The 22,002-nt window shown below is 35.7% G+C and overlaps 1 protein-coding gene across 1 annotated transcript in view; it reads right to left on the reverse strand.

Annotated features, from left to right (window-relative positions):
* Positions 1 to 868: 868 nt before the first annotated feature.
* LOC145672118 (uncharacterized) overlaps positions 869 to 22,002 on the reverse strand; it is a 51,692-nt gene continuing 30,558 nt past the window's right edge. Inside the window, exons 7-9 of the mRNA XM_081741396.1 lie at positions 18,655 to 19,666; positions 7,066 to 7,255; positions 869 to 2,951 (exon numbers count right to left, since the gene is read on the reverse strand). Of these exons, the coding sequence (XP_081597522.1) occupies positions 2,764 to 2,951; positions 7,066 to 7,255; positions 18,655 to 19,666 (1,390 nt within the window). The 3' untranslated portion in view covers positions 869 to 2,763. The remainder of the gene's footprint in view (positions 2,952 to 7,065; positions 7,256 to 18,654; positions 19,667 to 22,002) is intronic.

A 22,002-nucleotide genomic window follows, 5' to 3' on the forward strand; every position in this document is an offset into this window, starting at 1 on the left:
GAACCTATCCTTGGGACGTTGAATTGATTGCAAGGAACTACATCTTGATATCTCTTTCCATTTTAGCTCTGATACCTTCCTACAGACGAATGGACAAAGACGTACTTTGACACTTATGCATGGCATAGTTCGGAAGTCTAAAAAAAACTATCACCAACTTAGGTTCCCCTATTCTATTGCCTATGAGACGAGAATTTTTTTTTCGTTTTGTCTTGAAAACAAGATGAGAAGCATGTTTTTAAATTTGAGACTAGATGAGAAATTTCACGTCTCGTGAACAACACTAGTTCATTCAAGTCTTAGATCCCAAACAGTTTGTGTTACACGATTCATAATGTAAGATTATAATTTGAAAAAGTCATTATATGAACATAACGAAAAAATATTATTAATGTTTAAAGATTCGCAAGTCATTACACAATACAGGGTGAGGCAAAAGTCCAGCATCACTCTTTTATTTTTGAAACGGCTTGAGGAAATAGGACGAAACTTTGGACGTAGGTTATTGGGGTAGGAGCGCACCACGTGGTATCATTCGTCATCATGGTGACCATTTTGAAAGCCGCCATTTTGAATTCAGATCCAATATTTCAAAAAGAAGAGGGGCAAGCGACACCTTATTTTAGGCTAGAATTTTCCCAGAAATACGAATCTCAAGTTATTTTTCATTTAACTTTAATCAATAATAAAATTTTGTGAAGTAAGCATTGCATATTATATCATGTAATTGTTTTGATTGGTCTTTTCAGGTGATGTAACATAGCTTTCATTGTCTCACTCCTGAACTTCTGCTGTTTTCTGTTATTGTAAGATGAATCATATATCTGTTAAATACGTTTCTGTTTTATTTTTTGGATCAAATACAATTATATATGTGTGTTTCAAAACAACAATCAATATAGAACATATTATTATAGTTATTTAGTACAAATTAAATATACATGAATAACATGTAAATTTCAGTTGCAAAAGATGAAAAATGCACCCGTCAACACTTTCTATTAACACCGTACTAACGTGCTTACAGTGAATTAAAACAACTGCATTATGACAAAGTTCATATTGAGAACTTGTTTTCAATACAGTTTTTTATTTGATAAATTCTATAATATAAATTTATCAATGTATCTTGTAACACAAATCCTAATAATCTTTTGCCTTGCAATCTTACCTCGAATGTAGGCTCGGAATAGATGACAACACTTCTGAAGATGATTGGCCTAATTTGAACAACTTAATTCAAAGGAAAATTATATTTTCTTTGGGCTAAAGAAACATTTCTTCGAATTGTTTTATGCACTTTGAAATTACTTGAATAAGGAATCATGCACTTTAATCAACAACTGTGCAAATATGGTAAATATACAATATAATTAATCATAAGTGGTTACTAAATGGTAATTCTTACTAAATGTTTTAATTCAAATTCATTGGAAAGTACTACTCCATATACTAACACATTATGATCTAACTAGATCGTAAAATCCCAAATCTTATTGAAAATAATATATGATAAAGTCACAGACGGTAACAGAAACTGTTACTACTTACATCAATATCTAAGTGTATAATGTAATAAGCATTTGAAAAATTAATAGTGTTTAACTTAATAATGAAACTAACTGTATTGTACCTGTATATTTATCCAGTAATATTGTTTCAAGAACTCTTTTGTTCCCATCATCCATGACGATATACGGAGAAAAATTACCATCAGGAACACACATAATTAATAGTCGAAATTAAATATACAGAATATGATGGTGAGGCAAATAGAGGAGTTCTTGAAAAAAAATTATTGGATAAATACTCAAACATGATTAAGTCAGTTTTATTATTAAGGTAATAATAACAATAATATGCCAGACACTCTTCTTATTAAATATTGTTTGTCAAATAATGCTTGTTATGAAGATAATATTCCCCATAACGTAATTACACACTGTTCAACTGGTTAAATATTCTGTTAATAAATAGAGAAGTTCAAGGAAAATCTCAAGCTTTCAAATAAAGGCTTCTCACCAAACAAGGAGCAACAAAACCGTAAACAAATGAAGTTCGAAACAGGTTTATTTTGTTGCTCGTAACATGGGGATGTTTACTAGTAATACCATTCAAACACGCTATTTCGAAAATTACAGGAAGTGTTAAGACTCTTCCACGCGCTCACCTATATATGTTTAAAATTTTGCAAATTAAGCACTGTCGCAATCTTACGGTATAACTCACGCATACATACAAACTACTACAAATTTTAATAACCAGTTATTTCCGACTATTGGATATTGTTCAGTAATACATCTTCAAACTTTAGAATTTTATTTCAAATCATGTAACTCATAAAAGCAAAAAAATTCAAATTATTAAGTTATTCATCTATCATAAGTACTAATACACTGTGCAGTAAAACTTTAGAATTGTGTGAAAAATGTGACAAAATAGACAGGCGCAAAGAGGATCCCTTAAGATGGTCTACATTTTATAAGATAAGGTTCTGCTGACGTTAGTTTGAATCTATTGACTAGATTTCTTACTTATGTTTATTCGTCTTGTTTCAAAATTGATTGTTGTCCAATCTGTGTTCAACTTGTGTCTTTCTGTTCGATTCACGAAAGTCCCTGACCTGTACTCGGTGATCCAAATATAGAAAATTCTGACCTGGGTCAAAAAGTTATTTTATTTTGAACATACTATGTAAACACTTATTACGGCACATAAGGAAAATATTAATAGATACCATCCATTTAGTTTTCTTCCTAAAATCTATTCAAAATCTGCAGGAATTGGCATTGAGCTATCCCAAAATCCAGGCGGTAGTATATCATTGCTACATAGTTCTGTTTTTCTATTTAAAAGTACAGATTTTACTTCACATTTACTCATAGATTCCACGTTATTATTTGAAGGTCTTGGGGTTACAACAGGTTCCTCATGAACAATAAGAGATTGACCTGCAAAGATACAACAGAACAAGGCATATTACTAACCCTTCAGTTATCGTGCTATGAAAATTTATGGCAACTACAAACAGTGAAAATTAAGAGATTTTAAAAACTGCCATATATGACGTCCATATGTATCTTTCAACTTTGGATTGTGAACTAAAATTTAGACTTAGTTCTCTACAAGATACATATTTTCAGTACATCCACTGAAGTTAGAGCTCTTGTATTACTTTCAGGGGACAAGAAATGTCTGTTCACCAAGTTCCTCAGAGACGTAGAATCTCAACAAAACCGAGAACTTTCCAGCAGAGAAGGATCAAATTTAAGTTAGCATTAATTAATAATGTGATGAAAACGCATCGCCACAAAGGCATGAATACCACAAACCACATAGCCTTTGACCTTCTAAGAGTTGTTGCGCCAGGAGGCAGATTAATTACTAAAGCATTATTTCCAAACATTTCCCTTCTATAATCTATTTTATGAAATAATTCCACTAATATTACAGATCTGTAGTTGTAGTTATTATTATTATTATTATTATTATTATTATTATTATTATTATTATTATTATTATTATTATTATTATTATTATTATTATTATTATTATTATTATTACTCGTATAGTTGTTATTACTGCATTTATAGTAGGATATATCCTACTATTGTACTTAGGATTTCTTTACTAAAAATAATTTTAATCTGGCAAAACAGTTCATCCTTTAGTCATCTATTTTGACATATTTTAATCAAAAAAAAAAACTTTGATTTAATTACCTACAGCATCACGTCAACGAACTATGACAAATCCTACAACTGTTGTTTGTTTCTCATCGAAAATGTATACACAAAACCAAATATTCTCTTGAACTCTCGTATTCGTACATCAATCAGATCAAAATGTATATGCTTAGTTACCAGTGTCTTAATGCATTGCTCCAGAATCTAATACGGGAGAACACATCATAATGAACAGTGCTATTCAATACAACGTGCTATGCTTTACATTTAGATTCCAAACTCCCAGTACGAAAGACAACTTCTAAAACATCAATTCCATCAGGTTTCAGGAATTTATCCATTTTACTTGAATATTTTCTTTGCGCATATTTCACAATGCTCATTATCATAGCTTGGCTGACATATTGTAATACTTGGCTTGCAGGAAACACACATAGTTGACTCCAAAAATGACCTCCGGAAATTTTATGAGTTTATTCTCCTTGAAGTTGGTATTGCGCCTAACTTAAACATTGCCTATGTGCTACATTTTTCCTTACTTAATCTACTTACATGTATTGCATTTGTGAACATTATGTTTATTATTGTGACAATTCCATATAATGGTATATGATATTCGTGTTATCGTGATACCCTAGTAGCCCTTCTAATTCTCACAGGGACATGAACTATACCTCGTTGGAAAGCTTATAGAATACAAATTCCGGCGAGGTAACTTTTGTGTCCGTCGTGCCCAACACGTAAAAGAAGAAGAAGAAAATAAAAAATGGAAGAAAAAATTTGTGGGACACTGGCAACACTGTTGTTTGTCGTACGCCGGAAAAAATAATTTCACATGTACGCCATACATTATCAACAATCATATCAAAAAATGAACGGTGTAAATACAATAGCAAGAGGGATAAAAATTCGGAACTTCATACTTTCGATGGCCACTCATCTGTACTGTATATATTTTTCGATGGACTGTCGTTACGTTGGCAGCCCTAGCGACGCCCCTAATAGTCACAGGGACATGAACGATATCTCGTTGGAAAGCTTATGGGACACCGATTTCAGAGATGTAACTTTTGTGCCCCCTGCATACGACAAACAATAGTGTTGACAGAGTCCCACAAAGTTAAAATTAATTTTTTTTAAATTTTTGTTTTCTTCTTCTTTTACGGGTTGGGAATGAGGGGCACAAATAAGTTACCTAGTTGGAATCTATGTTCTATAAGCTTTCCAACGAGGTATATAGTTCATGTCCGTGTGATAAATAGAGGCGTCGCTAGGGTGCCAGACAACGTGAAGGTAGATGGCAAATATACAAAGAGAGTGGAGAGCGGTACGAGCTTCCGAATTTTTATCTCCCTTGCTATTGCGCCTATGCCCTTCATTATTTTTATATGACTGTTCCCAATCGCTGGCGTACATGTGAGAGTTTTTCCTGCGTACGACAAATAACAGTGTTGCCAGCGTTCCTTAAAATTTAAACATATGGCTTTCTTTTATAACAAAATATACACTCTGGAGAAATGGGCAAATCAAATACCTCCCATTCACCCCTCGTACGCCCAATGACCAAATACAGGGTATCACTAGTTAATATATCCATTTACTTATACTGATACCAATTTTTATGCTTATAGCTCCTTTTGGATACGTTTAGAGACAATTTGAATTTGGTATTAAGGATAACATTTTTTGAAATGCATCTTTAGTTGTAAAACCATTATCATATTTTTAATAAATGTGATCGAAATAAAAATATAATATTAGCATTGCAACAACTTTATTTGCACTTCCTTCATCTGTTGAACATTTGTGTTCCTGATGTTAATCCAGCCAATTTCCAATGACAAATAACGCCCACATCTTCATGTGTTATTTATTAACACTTCTTCATTTCACAAACGAAAATTTCCACTTTTTAAACTAAATTGAATCACTTGAGGCGTAACGTATCGTAACTGTTGCGTTAAAGTTTGCATATCAATTTAAAAAGTAAATCTAATACTAATTGTTTGTTCTTAATTATTGCAATTGGGTATAATTTATTTAGTCACTATCGACTTCTTCGCAGTAATATTTTGTTACAGGATTTTTGCAATTGTCCTTATAAGCACAATAACTGCAGCAAGATGACTGCAGTGGAGAAACTTCAATAATACAGTTGAGCAATGTATCTCTGTACATGTTGTCGGAAACAGTTGGAGGTTCACGGTAAACATCCAATGTCATTCCTTGGTTTCGAGTGTCAAAAATATATTTGTGAAGGCTCCAGTCCGCAGAAGGGCAGTCAAATCTGCCGTGCCAAACATTTCTTTGCCACCACAATCTGTTGTTACGAGAAGGGGAACCTGGATCGACGCTCGTGTTTACTATTGCGATAATTCTGATGTAGTAAAACGTGTTGTTAACTCATTTGAATTACAAGATGCAAAGCAATCCAATGTGCCCAGGATCTGTTTTCCGACAGTGAAGTAGAGTGTCAATTGGCATATATAAAATCGAATCTCGGTTTCCTGCCTACATTCATCATGCCTCTTCAGGAAAAAGGTGCTTCTGTTGCGAAATCCTTACTTGTAGTTCAAGAAACAAAAGCGGCGTTGGAAAAAGTGTCAGGTGATGTTGGCAAAAGTATTGTGTGTAAATTGAAATGCATGCTGGAAACCAACAACAGATTCAATACTTTGTGCGCAATTTCAAGTTTACCTCAAGGTGAAGTGTTATCCTCTAAAGTTGAAGATTTAACCCCCAATGACATGGTTCATTTCAAGTATGCTCCCATAGCTTCTGTTGATGTTGAAAGGAGCTTTTCCAAATATAAGAGTGTGCTAGCGGGCAACAGGCGCTCATTCACTCAAGAGAACTTGTGCATGCTTACAGTTATCTACTGCAATGCTAAATAAGGGATGAGCTAAATTGTGTGACGATTACAAAGTTCCTGAGTTAGTTTGTTGTGTAACAGATTATAAAATGTTTATATGTTGTTTAAATGGATATAAGCCTATATATCTGTAATGCAAATAAATAGAAAATGCTTAGCTATTTACTAAATTTGTCAAAGTTTAGTTTTAATAGTATATTATTGCTTAATTTTTTTTAACCAAAGACAAAAATGTTCAATGGACTGCAACTAACTGAAACAAAACTTTTGAAAATAAGTGAGAAATGGTAATTAAAATCCAATAGAAATTCAAAAAGTGTTAATGTTTAATAAAATAAATGTTTAAAAAACACAAGTTTTAAGGTCAATTTTTGTGAATTTTAGGGTCATTTTACAGGAATGTTAGTGTCATTTTATAGGTCACTTTTTAGAAAATTTTAGATCAACAAGATCCGGACCCTGCTTATCAATAAATTATGGTTTTGTGGTTTAAAGAAAAATGTTTACCTCCTTCTTCAGTTTCACAAATGTCAAGCAATCTTTGTCCTTGGTAGTATACTTTCTTATAGGCAGCAGACCTGCTTACAGTTCTTGCTCCACACCACGCTGAACACCAGGTCACAACAGAAGTAAACACTGCACCTCCAGCTACTTTGATCATTCCATTATACAGCAGACTTCCAAGCACTTGTTTATTCTGCAAATAAATATCAATCAATCGTAAGTTTCACGTGCTTATATTCATACTTGTAATATCTGTTGATTTTATCAATTACATTAATGAACCATGTGATCATACATAACAATATTGCAAAATAAACTTGTGTTCACGTAACAGTTAAATACTTATAAATAGATAAGCTTATTTTCTTTCTCAGAAGCCAATTAAAATCGCTTCACTAACGTGAGGTTTTATTATTATTATTATTATTATTATTATTATTATTATTATTATTATTATTATTATTATTATTATTATTATTATTATTATTATTATTATTAGATTTCTAGAAAGTATTGAGCGTTTGAAGGGCAAAATTGTGGGCAATTTGAAGGGCATATTTATTGTTATTTGAAAATAACATAAAACTACATATCCTACTCTGTACCATTTTGTTCGATGGCCTTCTGTCATTTTTTCCTGTAATACATTAATCCCGTCCCTATGGAAGTAATATTGATTCTGATCAAAAAATTGTGACACGTTTTCACAGGCCCGAGTCTATTGTTATGCTCGGCGGCAGCAGCTCGGGATGCACGATGCCCTTCGAATCTCAAACGCACAGAATAATCTTGCTGGGTATCAGTACAGGCTTTGTCACAGACTGTGGAGCTTCTCGTTTTGACCATGATCTTTCAAGCTTATCGTAGTCGTAGATTATCCACTTTTCATCACTTGTGATCAACCGACTTAAAAGTGGTTCGAATTCGTTACCGTTCAGTAGAGATTCGCAAATAGAAACTCGATTGAGTAAAGTTTTTAAGCCTGATCTTGTGGTACCCAAACATTGAGCTTAATTTTGAATTGAATTGATTTTGAGTTTAACGTCCTGTTCATCAGCAAGGCTATATGAAACCTGGACCTATTGATTAACGTGGAATCCGAACCACATAAGCTCCCACCGGGAATCGAACCCGAGTTTCCCACACCAAAGGCGAATAAGGTAATCGCTTAGCGACGAAAGAACACACTCGAGCTTCGTTTTGTAGCCATCTTTCTCCAAATGGCTTAGCATTGTTTGGTGATGTATGTTTAGGCCATTTTGGTCATTGAGGACGTGATGATTGCTTATATGCCGGTCTTGGTCGACTATTGCCAGAATACTGTCCTCTTTTTCTGTGATTGATCGCCCACTGCGAGAAGCATCTTGGACATGGAAATTTCCAGGACGAAAACGACTGAACCATCTCTTTTGATTACGTATCTTGCCCATAAACAGCTCAATTTTCTTCAAGGACCTGCGTAGCATTTCTGCCTTTATCGAAATAAAATTGTAAAATATAGCGCAATTTTGCGGAAAGTTCATTTATCATTTATCTTACTTTGATTATACGAATTGCAATAGCTATTTCTAGTTTCCACTGTCAGCTGTCAAATGCCATTAGACTTGACCCATTACAATTCTTATACCCTGAGATTTGGGACACTAATGCCATCTCGTGCACAAAAGGCTCCATATGTTTTACACTATCTGATATTATTAAACTTATGGCTCAAGAAATCCGAGCCAAAAGTTCTTTATTGTTCACCGTAACATTAACATTCTCCTTTGCTTACTTAAGAGGCTTTCTCCCCAGGGATTGCATGTTGCCCATGTGATCTGTTCATTTTAAACATCTCGATTAATTCCCAAAATATATTCGTTGACAGATTATATATTGCAGACGGTCTTATTACTTATTACTTGTCAAAAACATAACTTCATTATTATATAATCACATTAGGCATATTTAATTTCAAATTAGAGAGTGACATCCACTTTGTAACAATACAGAAGCATTTCAATTGTCTCGAAAATTAAATGTTAAAATGAGCATTTGTTATTGAGTTTGTGACTTACGACTTATTCTTTAGTTTCTTCATCTTAAAAACCTCAAAATAAATAAATTAAATTAAATTATTTATTATGATCATCATGATTTATTTAATACCATGATAATTTATTTATTTTGATATTATGATCGTCAAAGTCATCTGGGAATATGCAGGTGGACAGCTTCTTTTTAAAAATGACTCCATTAAGTTGAAAATATTTGCGGATGGATTTGCAAATCCTAGAATAGTACTGGTCAGACGCGCACACAGAAATTTTTGTTGGGAGGGTTCCAAGATTTAGGGAGGGAGGTTCAATACTACAAGTCACTACGTCTATATAGTATTGAACGGATATTATTCTGCTCCCGAAAAGACGGTAAGTAATTGTACACTCCGCATCAAAAAAATTGCGACAGCTAACGCCGTGCATTTAGGCCACCCAATATACAATTTCTTATCCATTAATCGTGTCAGGTAAAGAGACCCCTCTCTCTCCTTTCTTCTCTCCCATACTAAAATTAGCTAACAACATGAACGCAATTCTAATTTCAAACTACACATGCATTAGTTTCGATAAAATGAAATAACAAAACCGAGACGAAACAAGATTCATACGTTTTTTTAGGGAGAAACTGAAACACACACAATGAAAAATTGAAACCAATGGATATATATTACACAGAGATTCAGAAATGTGGCAGAGCGAGAGAGACAGAGGGAGAAGAGGAGAAAAGAGGGAAACGAAAAGGAAGAAGGAAATGTGGAATTCAAACGTACTAAGAAAAAAAACCTAACATTATAAAGTTCCGTTTCCGGAAATCCAACAGTAATATTGAAATAACGTTTGTTTTTACCATTTACTCAGAACTATTCGAATATATAGAGGATGCTTTACACATTCATTGAGTAACTTTCATATAGGATAGCATACTCAATTTCCAGTAGAACTGCAGATCTCCGAGACACATCTAGGATAATGTCAAAAGTTTAACACACAGGCTTTGTTTCCGCGTGGTTGGATTGCAAATTCGGTAGTGTTCATTGGACGTACTGATCCAAAATACATTCTAATAAACCCAGTAGAGAGCGTTAGTCATATTCTCCATTTCAGACTACGAATGCAAACAACACAAAAAAGAGAAAAAAAGAAAAGAAAAAGAAAGAGAAAATTGAATGAGTGCTATTTCACTGCTAAATTTCTATCAGAAATATTCTATATTGAAAGTCCAAACTGTATCGTAATGAAAAATTACAAATGTTCGAAAGGAAAAGTTTATGTTCCTCATAGATGTAGCATGTTTCAAATTTCAACGTGAATGAACACATTGGGATGGAAACAAATTTTATGTCCAACTAGTATAAATAAAATTTTGTTTTCTAATAATCAAAGAGGTTGACACTCTTTAGTCTTTTCCGAAGATTTATCTGTTCCGAACTTCTGGCATCGATTTCCTCTCTTGCGGATATAACGTTTCGCACAGATAGAATGAACAGGTTAGAGCTCAAACAGGTCATCGCGTCAGTCGGATGATGTTGGTTAGGTTATAGACCATCACTGGGTTGAGGATTGAAACCCGTAGTGACCCGGTAATTCGACTGAGTCTCGCTAACCCAGAGGATAAAAAGATTTTACTTGCATTTGAACAGTATTTCTGTCAGAGATGACCAGGACTGGAGATGTTATCCCCAGAGCACGAAAATCACGACGCCGAAGTTCCTTGTTAATTAGATTTTCTTGCTCCGTTTTAACTTTGGAGCAAGGAAAAATGCGTGAGAGAGAGAGAGAGAGGGAGGGAGGGAGAAGTGAAAGATACAAAGACAGGATAGAGAAACATCACGAAAGAGAGAGAGAGAGGGGACGAATATAAATATGAAACATACTTATCATTACAGTGTGTGATGTAGAACGCACATATTGTTTACTCGAATTATTGCCAGTGATGTGTTGTAAGTTCTCCAACAGAAGATGAACCTCTGTTTGCAGCCATTATTTTATGCGAAGAAATCATACTACCTGATGATGGGGAATCGAACCAAGATTTCCCATTTGGAAGTCTTACACTTTACCACTACACCACCGATTGCTTTATCGAAGCGCTGTTTAACAAATGGTGTAGTGTTTCTTTCTGAGAACGATAACACGTGAAGTGTATACTACAGATCAATGATGTGTTTGGAATATCTTGGTAATTCCCTTGCCCTTTCCCAACCAACATTCGTAAATCATCTCTATCATGATACAGGTGTTAGCTTCCACATTCTTAAGTATCGCTTATCCAATATGATAAGTCGATTCTACACAATCACTTTGTAAAAAGTCAACTTTGGCGTGAACAAGATTTGAACATATGTTAGATGGCTGTATTATTCATAACGCCAGTACATTACCCTACGCTACCCTATAACCCGAATATTACTTATTTTAGCCCTGATCTTTGGAACGAACCGGCTTTTTCCTGTAAGGTTATTTGAACAAAATTCCTTTATTCGACGCCCTAGAGAGAAATTAGTGCCTACTAATAAAGGAAAAACGTACAATCCAGGAAAAATTAAAGTAATAAAACATATTTTGCAGTAATTTCGCCGTACAAGTTAAAAAGTACGTGAATTATATATATATATATATATATATATATATATATATATATATATATATATATATAAAAAATAACATTTATTATAAACTGGAAAGTAACTATGTTTGTGACTCCTAATCTCTTAAACCACCCAACCGATCTCGATCAAATTTTCAACATAGATGAGGTTTAGGACTAAGATGGAATTTCTCTATTTATTTTTACGATATAGCTTAGGGGATAACTCTTGAACAAAATAATCAATGCCAATCAAATTTTTAACATAGATGAGGTTCGGGCCTGAGATGATTTTGATCATTTCACTTTCACGGAAGAAATTGGGGAGAGGAATGGGAGAGGGAGATATATAAAAATAAATAAAACTTAATGACTCTTGAACCATCAAACCAATCTTGATCTAATTTTCAACCTATATGAAGTTCGAACCTGAGATGGTTTCCGTCATGTCACTTTGACGGTGTATCTTAAAGAGGGGGAGCGACATTTAAAAAAGAACGAAAAATGACCGGTATTAGTGCCGAATCTATAATTTTTGAAGTCGCTGAGATTAACAGTGACACATCTGATGCTGTTTAAATCCAAATTCAAGTCCGCAACTTGGAGGAGGGGGAGGCATAAAAATGATCGAAATAACCAATATCAGTGTCGAATTCATAGTTTTTCGCCTCGCTGAGATAAAAAATGACACTGCAGATGCCGAGCCCCACAACATATGATGGGGAGGGGATATATATATAAATCATCGAAAATGACCGACATCAAAGAGCGCTTCAGTAACAGTAAAAAGTGACTGAGTCATGGGACATATTACTATTTTTTCTCAATTTAACCCAGCGAAGCGGGTAATTGATGCTAATAATAATAATAATAATAATAATAATAATAATAATAATAATAATAATAATAATAATTGACAACTACACTGTGAATGTGAACATTTATTATTATTATTCACGTACTTTTCAATTTGTATGGCGAAATTACTGCAAAATATGTTTTATTACTTTAATTTTTCCTGGATTGTATGTTTTTCCTTTATTAGTAGGCACTAATTTCTCTCTAGGGCGTCGAATAAAGGAATTTTGTTGTGCACTTTGGTGCAAATAACCTTACAGGAAGAAGCCGGTTCGTTCCAAAGATCAGGGCTAAAGTAAGTAATATTCGGGTTATAGGGTAGCGTAGGGTAATGTACTGGCGTTATGAATAATACAGCCATCTAACATATGTTCAAATCCTGTTCACGCCAAAGTTGACATTTTACAAAGTGATTGTGTAGAATCGACTTATCATATTGGATAAGCGATACTTAAGAATGTGGAAGCTAACACCTGTATCATGATAGAGATGATTTACGAATGTTGGTTGGGAAAGGGCAAGGGAATTACCAAGATATTCCAAACACATCATTGATCTGCAGTATACACTTTACGTGTTATCGTTCTCAGAAAGAAACACTACACCATTTGTTAAACAGCGCTTCGATAAAGCAATCGGTGGTGTAGTGGTAAAGTGTAAGACTTCCAAATGGGAAATCTTGGTTCGATTTCCCATCATCAGGTAGTATGATTTCTTCGCATAAAATAATGGCTGCAAACAGAGGTTCATCTTCTGTTGGAGAACTTACAACACATCACTGGCGATAATTCGAGTAAACAATGTGTGCGTTCTACATCATACACTGTAATGATAAGTATGTTTCATATTTATATTCGTCCTCTCTCTCTCTCTCCCTCTCTCTCTCTCTCTCTCTTTCGTGACGTTTCTCTATCCTGTCTTTGTATCTTTCACTTCTCCCTCCCCCCTCTCTCTCTCTCTCTCTCACGCATTTTTCCTTGCTCCAAAGTTAAAACGGAGCAAGAAAATCTAATTAACAAGGAACTTCGGCGTCGTGATTTTCGTGCTCTGGGGATAACATCTCCAGTCCTGGTCATCTCTGACAGAAATACTGTTCAAATGCAAGTAAAATCTTTTTATCCTCTGGGTTACCGAGACTCAGTCGAATTACCGGGTCACTACGGGTTTCAATCCTCAACCCAGTGATGGTCTATAACTTAACCAACATCATCCGACTGACGCGATGACCTGTTTGAGCTCTAACCTGTTCATTCTATCTGTGCGAATTACGTTATATCCGCAAGAGAGGAAATCGATGCCAGAAGTTCGGAACAGATAAATCTTTTGAAAAGACTAGAAAATGGTAACCTCTTTGGTTATATAAAAACAAAATTTTATTTATACTAGTTGGACATAAAATTTGTTTCCATCCCATAATTCAATGTATTTTATTCAAGTTGAAATTTGAAACATGCTACATCTATAAGGAACATCCAATCTTTCTTTCGAACATTTGTAATTTTTCATTACAATACAGTTTGGACTTTCAATATAAGATATTTCTCATAGAAATTTAGCAGTAAAATAGCACTCATTCAATTTTCCCTCTCTTTCTTTCTTTTTCTTTTCGTTTCGTTTCTTTTTTTGTTCAGTTTGCATTCGTAGTCTGAAATGGAGGATATGATCTACGCTACCTACTGGAAACTGAGTATGCTATCCTTTATGAAAGTGACATAATGAATGTTTAATACATCGTCTATATATTCGAATAGTTCTGAAAAATATATAGAAACAGACGTTATTTCTATATTATGATTGGATTTCTGGAAACGGAACTTCATAAGGTTACGTTCTTTTCTTACTACGTTTAAATTCCACATTTTTATTTGTTCTCCCTTTTAGTTTTCTTCTTTTCTCGCCTTCTCTCTGCCTCATTTCTGAAGCTCTGTGTAATAGACAGTGGCGTATTTAGGAGGGTGGCTTCCGGGCTTAAGCCCCCCCCGAAATCTTACTTAGTAAAGTAAATGAAATTTCTTGCAGAATTTTCACATTTCCAGACAAAGCCCCCCACCCGAAAGTTAGCAAAGCCCCTCCCGAAACAAAATCGTAAATACGCCACTGGTAATAGACATCCATTGGTTTCAAAGTTTCATTGTTTTAATTTATCCCTACATCTTATGAATCTTGTTTCGTCTCGGTTTTGTTATTTCATTTTATCAATACTAATACATGTGTAGTTTGAAATTAGAATTGCGCTCATGTTGTTAGCTAATTTTAGTATGGGAGAGAAGAAAGGAGGAGAGAGTGTCTCTTTACACAGAGATTCAGACAATCTCTTTAGCTGACACGATTATGGGATAAGAAAGTTTATATTGGGTGGCCTAACTGCACGGCATTAGCTGTCGCAATTTTTTGATGCGGTGTGTACAATACTTCCACCTATATTTTCAGAAAAAAATATAGAACTAGATTGTTTTTATAAGAGAAAGAATACAGTCGAAGTGTAAGATCATATTTTCATGCTATATCAATCATTCCCTTGTTAAGTATAGTTTTATTAAGAAAGTATAGAAATGTATGTTGTTAAGAAGTTTTTTAGGGGTCCGGACCTGTGAACCGCCGTAGGTGCACCCCTGTGCTGCCCCACTATCTGAAGAAAGCATATTTTCCTAACAAATAAAGGTCACGTTTGGGTGAATCGAGTTGCTGCCCGAGATATAGATATGTGATAGAGTAGTACTAAATGTGCTCAATATGTCAGGGAAGTTTTAGGTGCAAAGCTCAAAGGATTTAGGAGAGACAGCCAAAGGGTAGGTGGTTGAACCAAACGGTAGGTTCCTTGCAGTAAAACCAGCCGATTCTGCTAATATAATCTTAAAATCATTTGCTGGTAAAACAGCGAACATGAACAAGCAGGATCTTAAGACTTTCTATTCGGACGTCATGTGGAAAAGCATCCCAGGTTGTAGGAAGGAAGTTCTCCTGTTAGTTGATTCATAGTCTTCAAACAAAGATGACGGTCTTTCGTCACGGTGTATACCAGAAGGCTTTGCATTGATCAAATGACTGATATCTGGTGGATGTAGTGGCATGATTCATGCTCTGAATATTCACTTCTTCCGTCCATACAAAGCCTTTGTTCGTTTCATCACTGATACAACAATAACAGAAAGGAAAGTGAATATTTGGCATCGTGACAGGTTCATACAACTACAATCGTTCACAATTTACCAGTTCAGTGCTCCTTGTTTTCGCAACGTGATTTGATTCGCTTTCTATAAGGCTGGATACTTGAATGAGGAGCCTGAAAGTTGACTCGTTCCTTACGATTACCGCTTTGACAGAATTGTGAACGACAAATGTTTCAAGTTCGACTTGATTGCGTTTGTCAAGTTTACTCACTGTGAGCAGAGTATTTGTGCGAGGCATACACTCTTTTCTGAACTGCATATTGATTGTAGTAATTGGTAACTTTTCTATGCAATAACAAAATTACTTTGAATTTGCAAAGCAAACAACTTTCTCTTGTGTTTCATCACTTAAATATGCTGGAAACACGAACATAAACTAGTTTAGAGAGGATAAGACTTCTCTCTTATGTTTTGGACTATGTATTACGAATATAACATGTACCTCCATGTGATGTTCTAGTGGCTGTATCTCCTAAATCCTTTGAGCTTTGCACCTAAAACTTTCCTGATATATTGAGCACAGTTAGTACCACTCTATCACGTCTCGAGCAGCAACTCGATTCACCTAAACGTAACCTTTACTTGTAAGATGAAGCATAAATATAATCTGGACCACTTCAGTAAATCAATAACTTGGATTTCTAAAAGTAAAAATGTTTATTAAGATTTTGAACTCTATGGGGTCCGAATTTTATATTTTTCTAGGGAGCCCTCTTTATATTTTCCTATGAACCAAATATTAATGCTTGCCCTCACAGGAAAAGTTCCAAATTATGGCGATGTGTGTATAGTGCATTTACCAAACAGAAGTGCAGTTCGGCAAATTTCTTTCAAGTTCCCATGTTGATTTGTACTACAACTGCATCCCTTCCTCCTTTCAAACCTCGGGGCCGCGGTGGCTCAGTGGTAGAGCGTTCACCTCTGGTGCTTGGAGTCCCGGGTTCGATCCCAGCCCCCGCCAAGTGAACTTTGTGGTGGACAAACATCGCGTGCGTGGGTTTTCTCGGGTTCTCCCGTTTCCTCCCACTTTCTTCATTCCACCATTTCATTCATTACTCATTATCACCGTCTCCTTTAGCCTAACCGGCATAACCGTGGGACGTAAAACTCAAAGATTTCATTTTCCTTTCAAACGTCTTTTGACCGCATTTGCGGAATTACAACGTCGTAACACCCACTATGTCTGTTCTTTCTTCCCAATACTATGGCAAATATGAAACAGATGTCAGGCAATATAAGAACAAGGAAGCTGGTCTTGAGAACAGGGAATCGAGCGCTAACTTAAAGAACAGCATTTTGAACTGTGGCAACTAAGACTCCATGTGGATTTGACAAGAGACTGTCAATTGTTTGTAATGAGGGTTCTGGTTGGCTATTTAGTTATCGGGAGTATTTTCCGCAAGATCCCACGGACAATGACGCACGAACCACGAGTCAACATACGTAAAAGGTGGCATTCTTTATACTGTATATGAACTGCGCTTCGGTTGAAGAAACGAACTATATAATTGGTGTGTAAAATTTCTTTTAAGAGGCTTCATCCCGGCGAAATTAAAATACCGCTAATTTTACAGTAATTATGTGATATCTTCAAATAGATAAGAGATAATTGAAATATGGAACAAGAGCGCCCTAGACAATATTATTTTGCGTGAGGTAGTGTTATCACAAGTCACCTAGTGGCTTTCCGTTTTCAGCTGTTTAGAAACGCGAAAATAAATGCCGATTTTCAAAATGGCTCGAAATCAAAAGCAGATAAGTGAGTCGTGATAAGGGTTTCTCATGTAAAATAATATTGCCTAGGGCGCTCTTGTTCCACATTTCGATTATCTTTTATCTATTTGAAGATATCACATAATTGCTGTAAAATTAGCGGTATTTTAATTTCGTCGGGATGAAGCCTCTTAAAGGACATTTGGAACTGTGACAACAAAGACTCCATGTGGAGTTGACAAGCGACTATCAATTGTTTGTAATGAGGGTTCTGGTTGGCTATTTAGTTATCGGGAGTATTTTCCGCAAGATCCCACGGACAATGACGCACGAACCACGAGTCAACATACGTAAAAGGTGGCATTCTTTATACTGTATATGAACTGCGCTTCGGTTGAAGAAACGAACTATATAATTGGTGTGTAAAATTTCTTTTAAGAGGCTTCATCCCGGCGAAATTAAAATACCGCTAATTTTACAGTAATTATGTGATATCTTCAAATAGATAAGAGATAATTGAAATATGGAACAAGAGCGCCCTAGACAATATTATTTTGCGTGAGGTAGTGTTATCACAAGTCACCTAGTGGCTTTCCGTTTTCAGCTGTTTAGAAACGCGAAAATAAATGCCGATTTTCAAAATGGCTCGAAATCGAAAGCAGATAAGTGAGTCGTGATAAGGGTTTCTCATGTAAAATAATATTGCCTAGGGCGCTCTTGTTCCACATTTCGATTATCTTTTATCTATTTGAAGATATCACATAATTGCTGTAAAATTAGCGGTATTTTAATTTCGTCGGGATGAAGCCTCTTAAAGGACATTTGGAACTGTGACAACAAAGACTCCATGTGGAGTTGACAAGCGACTGTCAATTGTTTGCAATGAGGGTTCTGGTTGGCCATTTAGTTATCGGAAGTATTTTCCGCAAGATCCCACGGACAATGACGCACGAGCCACGAGTCACCATACGTAAAAGGTGGCATTCTTTATATATGAACTGCGCCTCGGTTGAAGAAATGAACTATAGTGATGGTAATGAGCAATCCAAGAAAAAACGACTTATAGTAAACCTCCAGAACAGGGTGCATACATATAGGAGTAACAATAAAAGAAATAATAATACGAAGAATCAAAGTTGTCGACTTTGCAAAAATCTGATAGGCTGTAACTATGTAGTTACGGAATAGAAGTGTTAAAGTAAGGTTACGTTTGCATTATACGTACCTCTACATGTAAACATAAAACATCCTCTCCAGGAAGAATTTTCCCAGCAAGCATGAGTTCAGTTAATGACGGTAGAGTTTTCTTACTCTTGTGAAAAGAGTAGATTTGTTGCCATGCATTGTTAGCACTAGTGTTGCGCTTCTTGGATCCTCGACAATATTCAGCCTCCTTATTACTTTCCATATTTTGAGAAATGGGATTTTGCTCAATAGTTGTTTCCTGTACATTTGTTTCTAAATTCTTTACAGCCATAGTTTCCGAATTATCTACTTCCATTGAGTTGCACAGTAGAGAAATGGATTGATCTGGTATCATAGATGGTTCTTGAAGATTCGAAGTATTATCACATTTACTTCGGGTAGTTTCATGGTCTTGAGGAATTATGTCTGACAGTGTAACTTGAACACCAGATTCATTCGATCCACTATTGCATTGGCTTTGCTGAGATACATTGTCTTCAGAAAACATATCTGTAGGTATTACTTCAGTTCCTGATTCAGTCGTTCTAGGAATGGCGGTTGTTGTAGAGGGACTTCGCATAGTAACTTGAACCTGTGCATCGGTTGGAATGGATGATTTCGATAATGGTGGCATTTGTGTCTGTGATGCTCTAGTGACTTTATGTGGTAGAGGAGACAGCGGACATTCCGTGTATTCAGTTTCTTCAGAATCTGAAGTGTTGAGTGGTGATATCTGAGTCCCTACTTCGTTCATAGTACTAGAATGCTTACTTGCGTTCAAGGCTGTTGGATATTCCACTCTGGAAAGATGTGTCTCTTGTGAAGAAGAATGATGCTTATCGCCCTTGTAACGTCTTTTTATGGGCCGTGACTTTGCTCTAACATTTCTTACACTTCTATTGATATTCTTTACAGGCGAAGTGTTATTCTCCGAGTCTGAATCATCTATAGTTATTACTTCACACCTTGATGAAGGTCGTGGGGAACTGTATGTTACCAAGGAAGAGTTTTCATCTTCTTCGTTCATCCAGCCTTCCAAATGTTTAGATGATCTGGAAAAGATTGAGAGTTATCAATGTAAATAAAGAAAACATTATTTGGCTAGTACGTTACAATTCTAACTTGAGTTCATTGTCATCTTTAATCTATGCTATAACTAAAATTCACTTTATTCCTTTCTTTCCTTTTTCTTTTTTTCATATGAAAAGCGATATTACCTAGCGAAAATACAGAAAATTGTTTCAGGTATATATGATAACGAATTCATTTTGTAGTAGCAGCACGCGTGAACACATCAACGAAACTTTATGCGGATAGTTCGAAAATGGCGTGCGTTGACTTATTGGGAGGACGGCTGTTGTGCGAGTGGTCATATGGCTCCGAAAATTACGGTTTCTTGGGAGATCTAATTTGTGTCCTTTTCGACACTGCTTATATTTGTAGCCAAATAAGTAAACTGTATGAATAAAGGTGTCTCAAAGAAAGGCATTAACGCTGGCTTGAATCGCAACAAAACGGGCACCTCTGTTATTGCAGAGCTTTCCAATATTCGTCATTGTAGATATCGAATGCCCAGACGTACTCTCGTTAGTGATGTATCGCTCGCGAGTGAGCCGACTCTTCTGACTAACTCTTTTGGATGAGTGAGTGAATCGTTGTTCACTAGAAATGAGCCACGATCCTTCGAGAGTCGTTACTCTTCGAGAGTCATTGTTCTTCGGGAGTCGCTGTTCTTTGAAAGTCGTGGTTTTTCGGGAATCATGATTCTTCGGGAGCCGTGGTTCGTCATTGTTTTTCGGGAGTCATGGTTCTTCAGGAGTCATGGTTCTTTTTGAACCACTGTTCTCTAGAAGGGACGATTCTTTAGGAGTGACAATGTTTGGAGAACGTGAATCTTGTACGTCACTCACTCGCGAACCACCCTCTTGTTTTTTAATCTTGTTGGTTGATTCAGTCAGTTGCTGTTTTGGAGGGGTAGTTTCGCTGGTTCTCACTATGGCGAGCGCCTCTTCAGTCGAGTTCGGGAAATGTTCGTTGCCTTAGTGTATTTGCACCTCTGGCATGAATAAATTTAAAAGAGTACCAACACTATAAATGTTTAGCACTTTGATGTGGCAGTTGGACTCACATTAATATTTTTCATATAAAGCGTAAACTTTTAACTATCAATTAAAATCGAATCTGTAGGTCAAGTACGTAAAACCCCGAAAGAGCTGATTCTTTCCTGTTCCCTGGATCCGCTCTTGCAATCGCACGTAGACAATTGAATATTCAGTTGAGAAATTAATGGAAACGAGAGCGCACCAGCAGTAGAGATTAGTTACTCTGCGTTTGTTCGTACTTCAATATTGTGCAACTCTTAGTTTTAAACAATAGTATGTGTTATGCAATTCTTAAGGGAAGTGGTATGTTAAAATGAGCATACGTAATTTAAATAAATTCGTAATAATTACAAAAAAATTTTAAATATAGCTATTATATAATAAGAGAGAATTGATCCTAATTGTCTTAGTTCATTATTTTCGTTGCAAAAGGTAATTTCAGCTTAAATAACGAAGGCCTACTTAAGGGCATTTTAAGATATTTATATAATATAGAACTATATGGAAATTCTTAAGACTGTGATGTACAAAATTCAAAACGTATTTCCCGGAAGTTGTACCTACAACATAACTGAATTTTATGGAAGCACACACGGTTGGGATGGATGGGACCGATGCCCCTGTTAGGGTTTTTTGTACTTAAAACAGTTCTTAAACCGCAATGTTATGTTATTGACACAATACGTCTATTATATAAAAATAACAAGAATCTTGTAATCATGCCAAGGAAAACATATGAACCGTTTAAAATTAATTTTTTGATATAGTTATTAACACCTACTTCAAATTCAGTTTTTATCATGTTACTTTGATTTGATTCAGGTCCGTATCCATGGGGGGCACGAGGGCCGGGCCACTTCTAAATTTTTACTGTCTCCCCTAAAATTTTCATGGTAGGCTTGCAAATGACCTATAATATGGTGATGAACTATAATATAATTGGATCGTCCTCCCTAACATCCACCGAGCCCCTCCTTACATTTTTGGGCTGGCTACGGGCCTGATTTGATTTGGTTTTGAGTTTAGCGTCTTTTTCAGTAGCGAGGCACTATAGCTCAGTGGTAAACTCACTATCGCGGCACTATAGCTCAGTGGTAAATCCCCACTGGTGCGTGGGGTCCCTGTTTCGCTCCCCGGCCAAGTAAGTTCGTGGTGGATATCATGTCCGTGGATTTTCTCAAGTACTCAGTTTCCTTCCATTTTCTCATTCCACCAATTCTTCCATCATCATTCAGCTGCTTTAATCATCGTCTTCCTCAGCCTACAGGGCTTAATCGTTTGCCATT

Source organism: Thermobia domestica, chromosome 15, assembly GCF_964235325.1.
Source record: "Thermobia domestica chromosome 15, izTheDome1.hap1.1, whole genome shotgun sequence".
Classification (NCBI taxonomy): Eukaryota; Metazoa; Arthropoda; class Insecta; order Zygentoma; family Lepismatidae; genus Thermobia; species Thermobia domestica.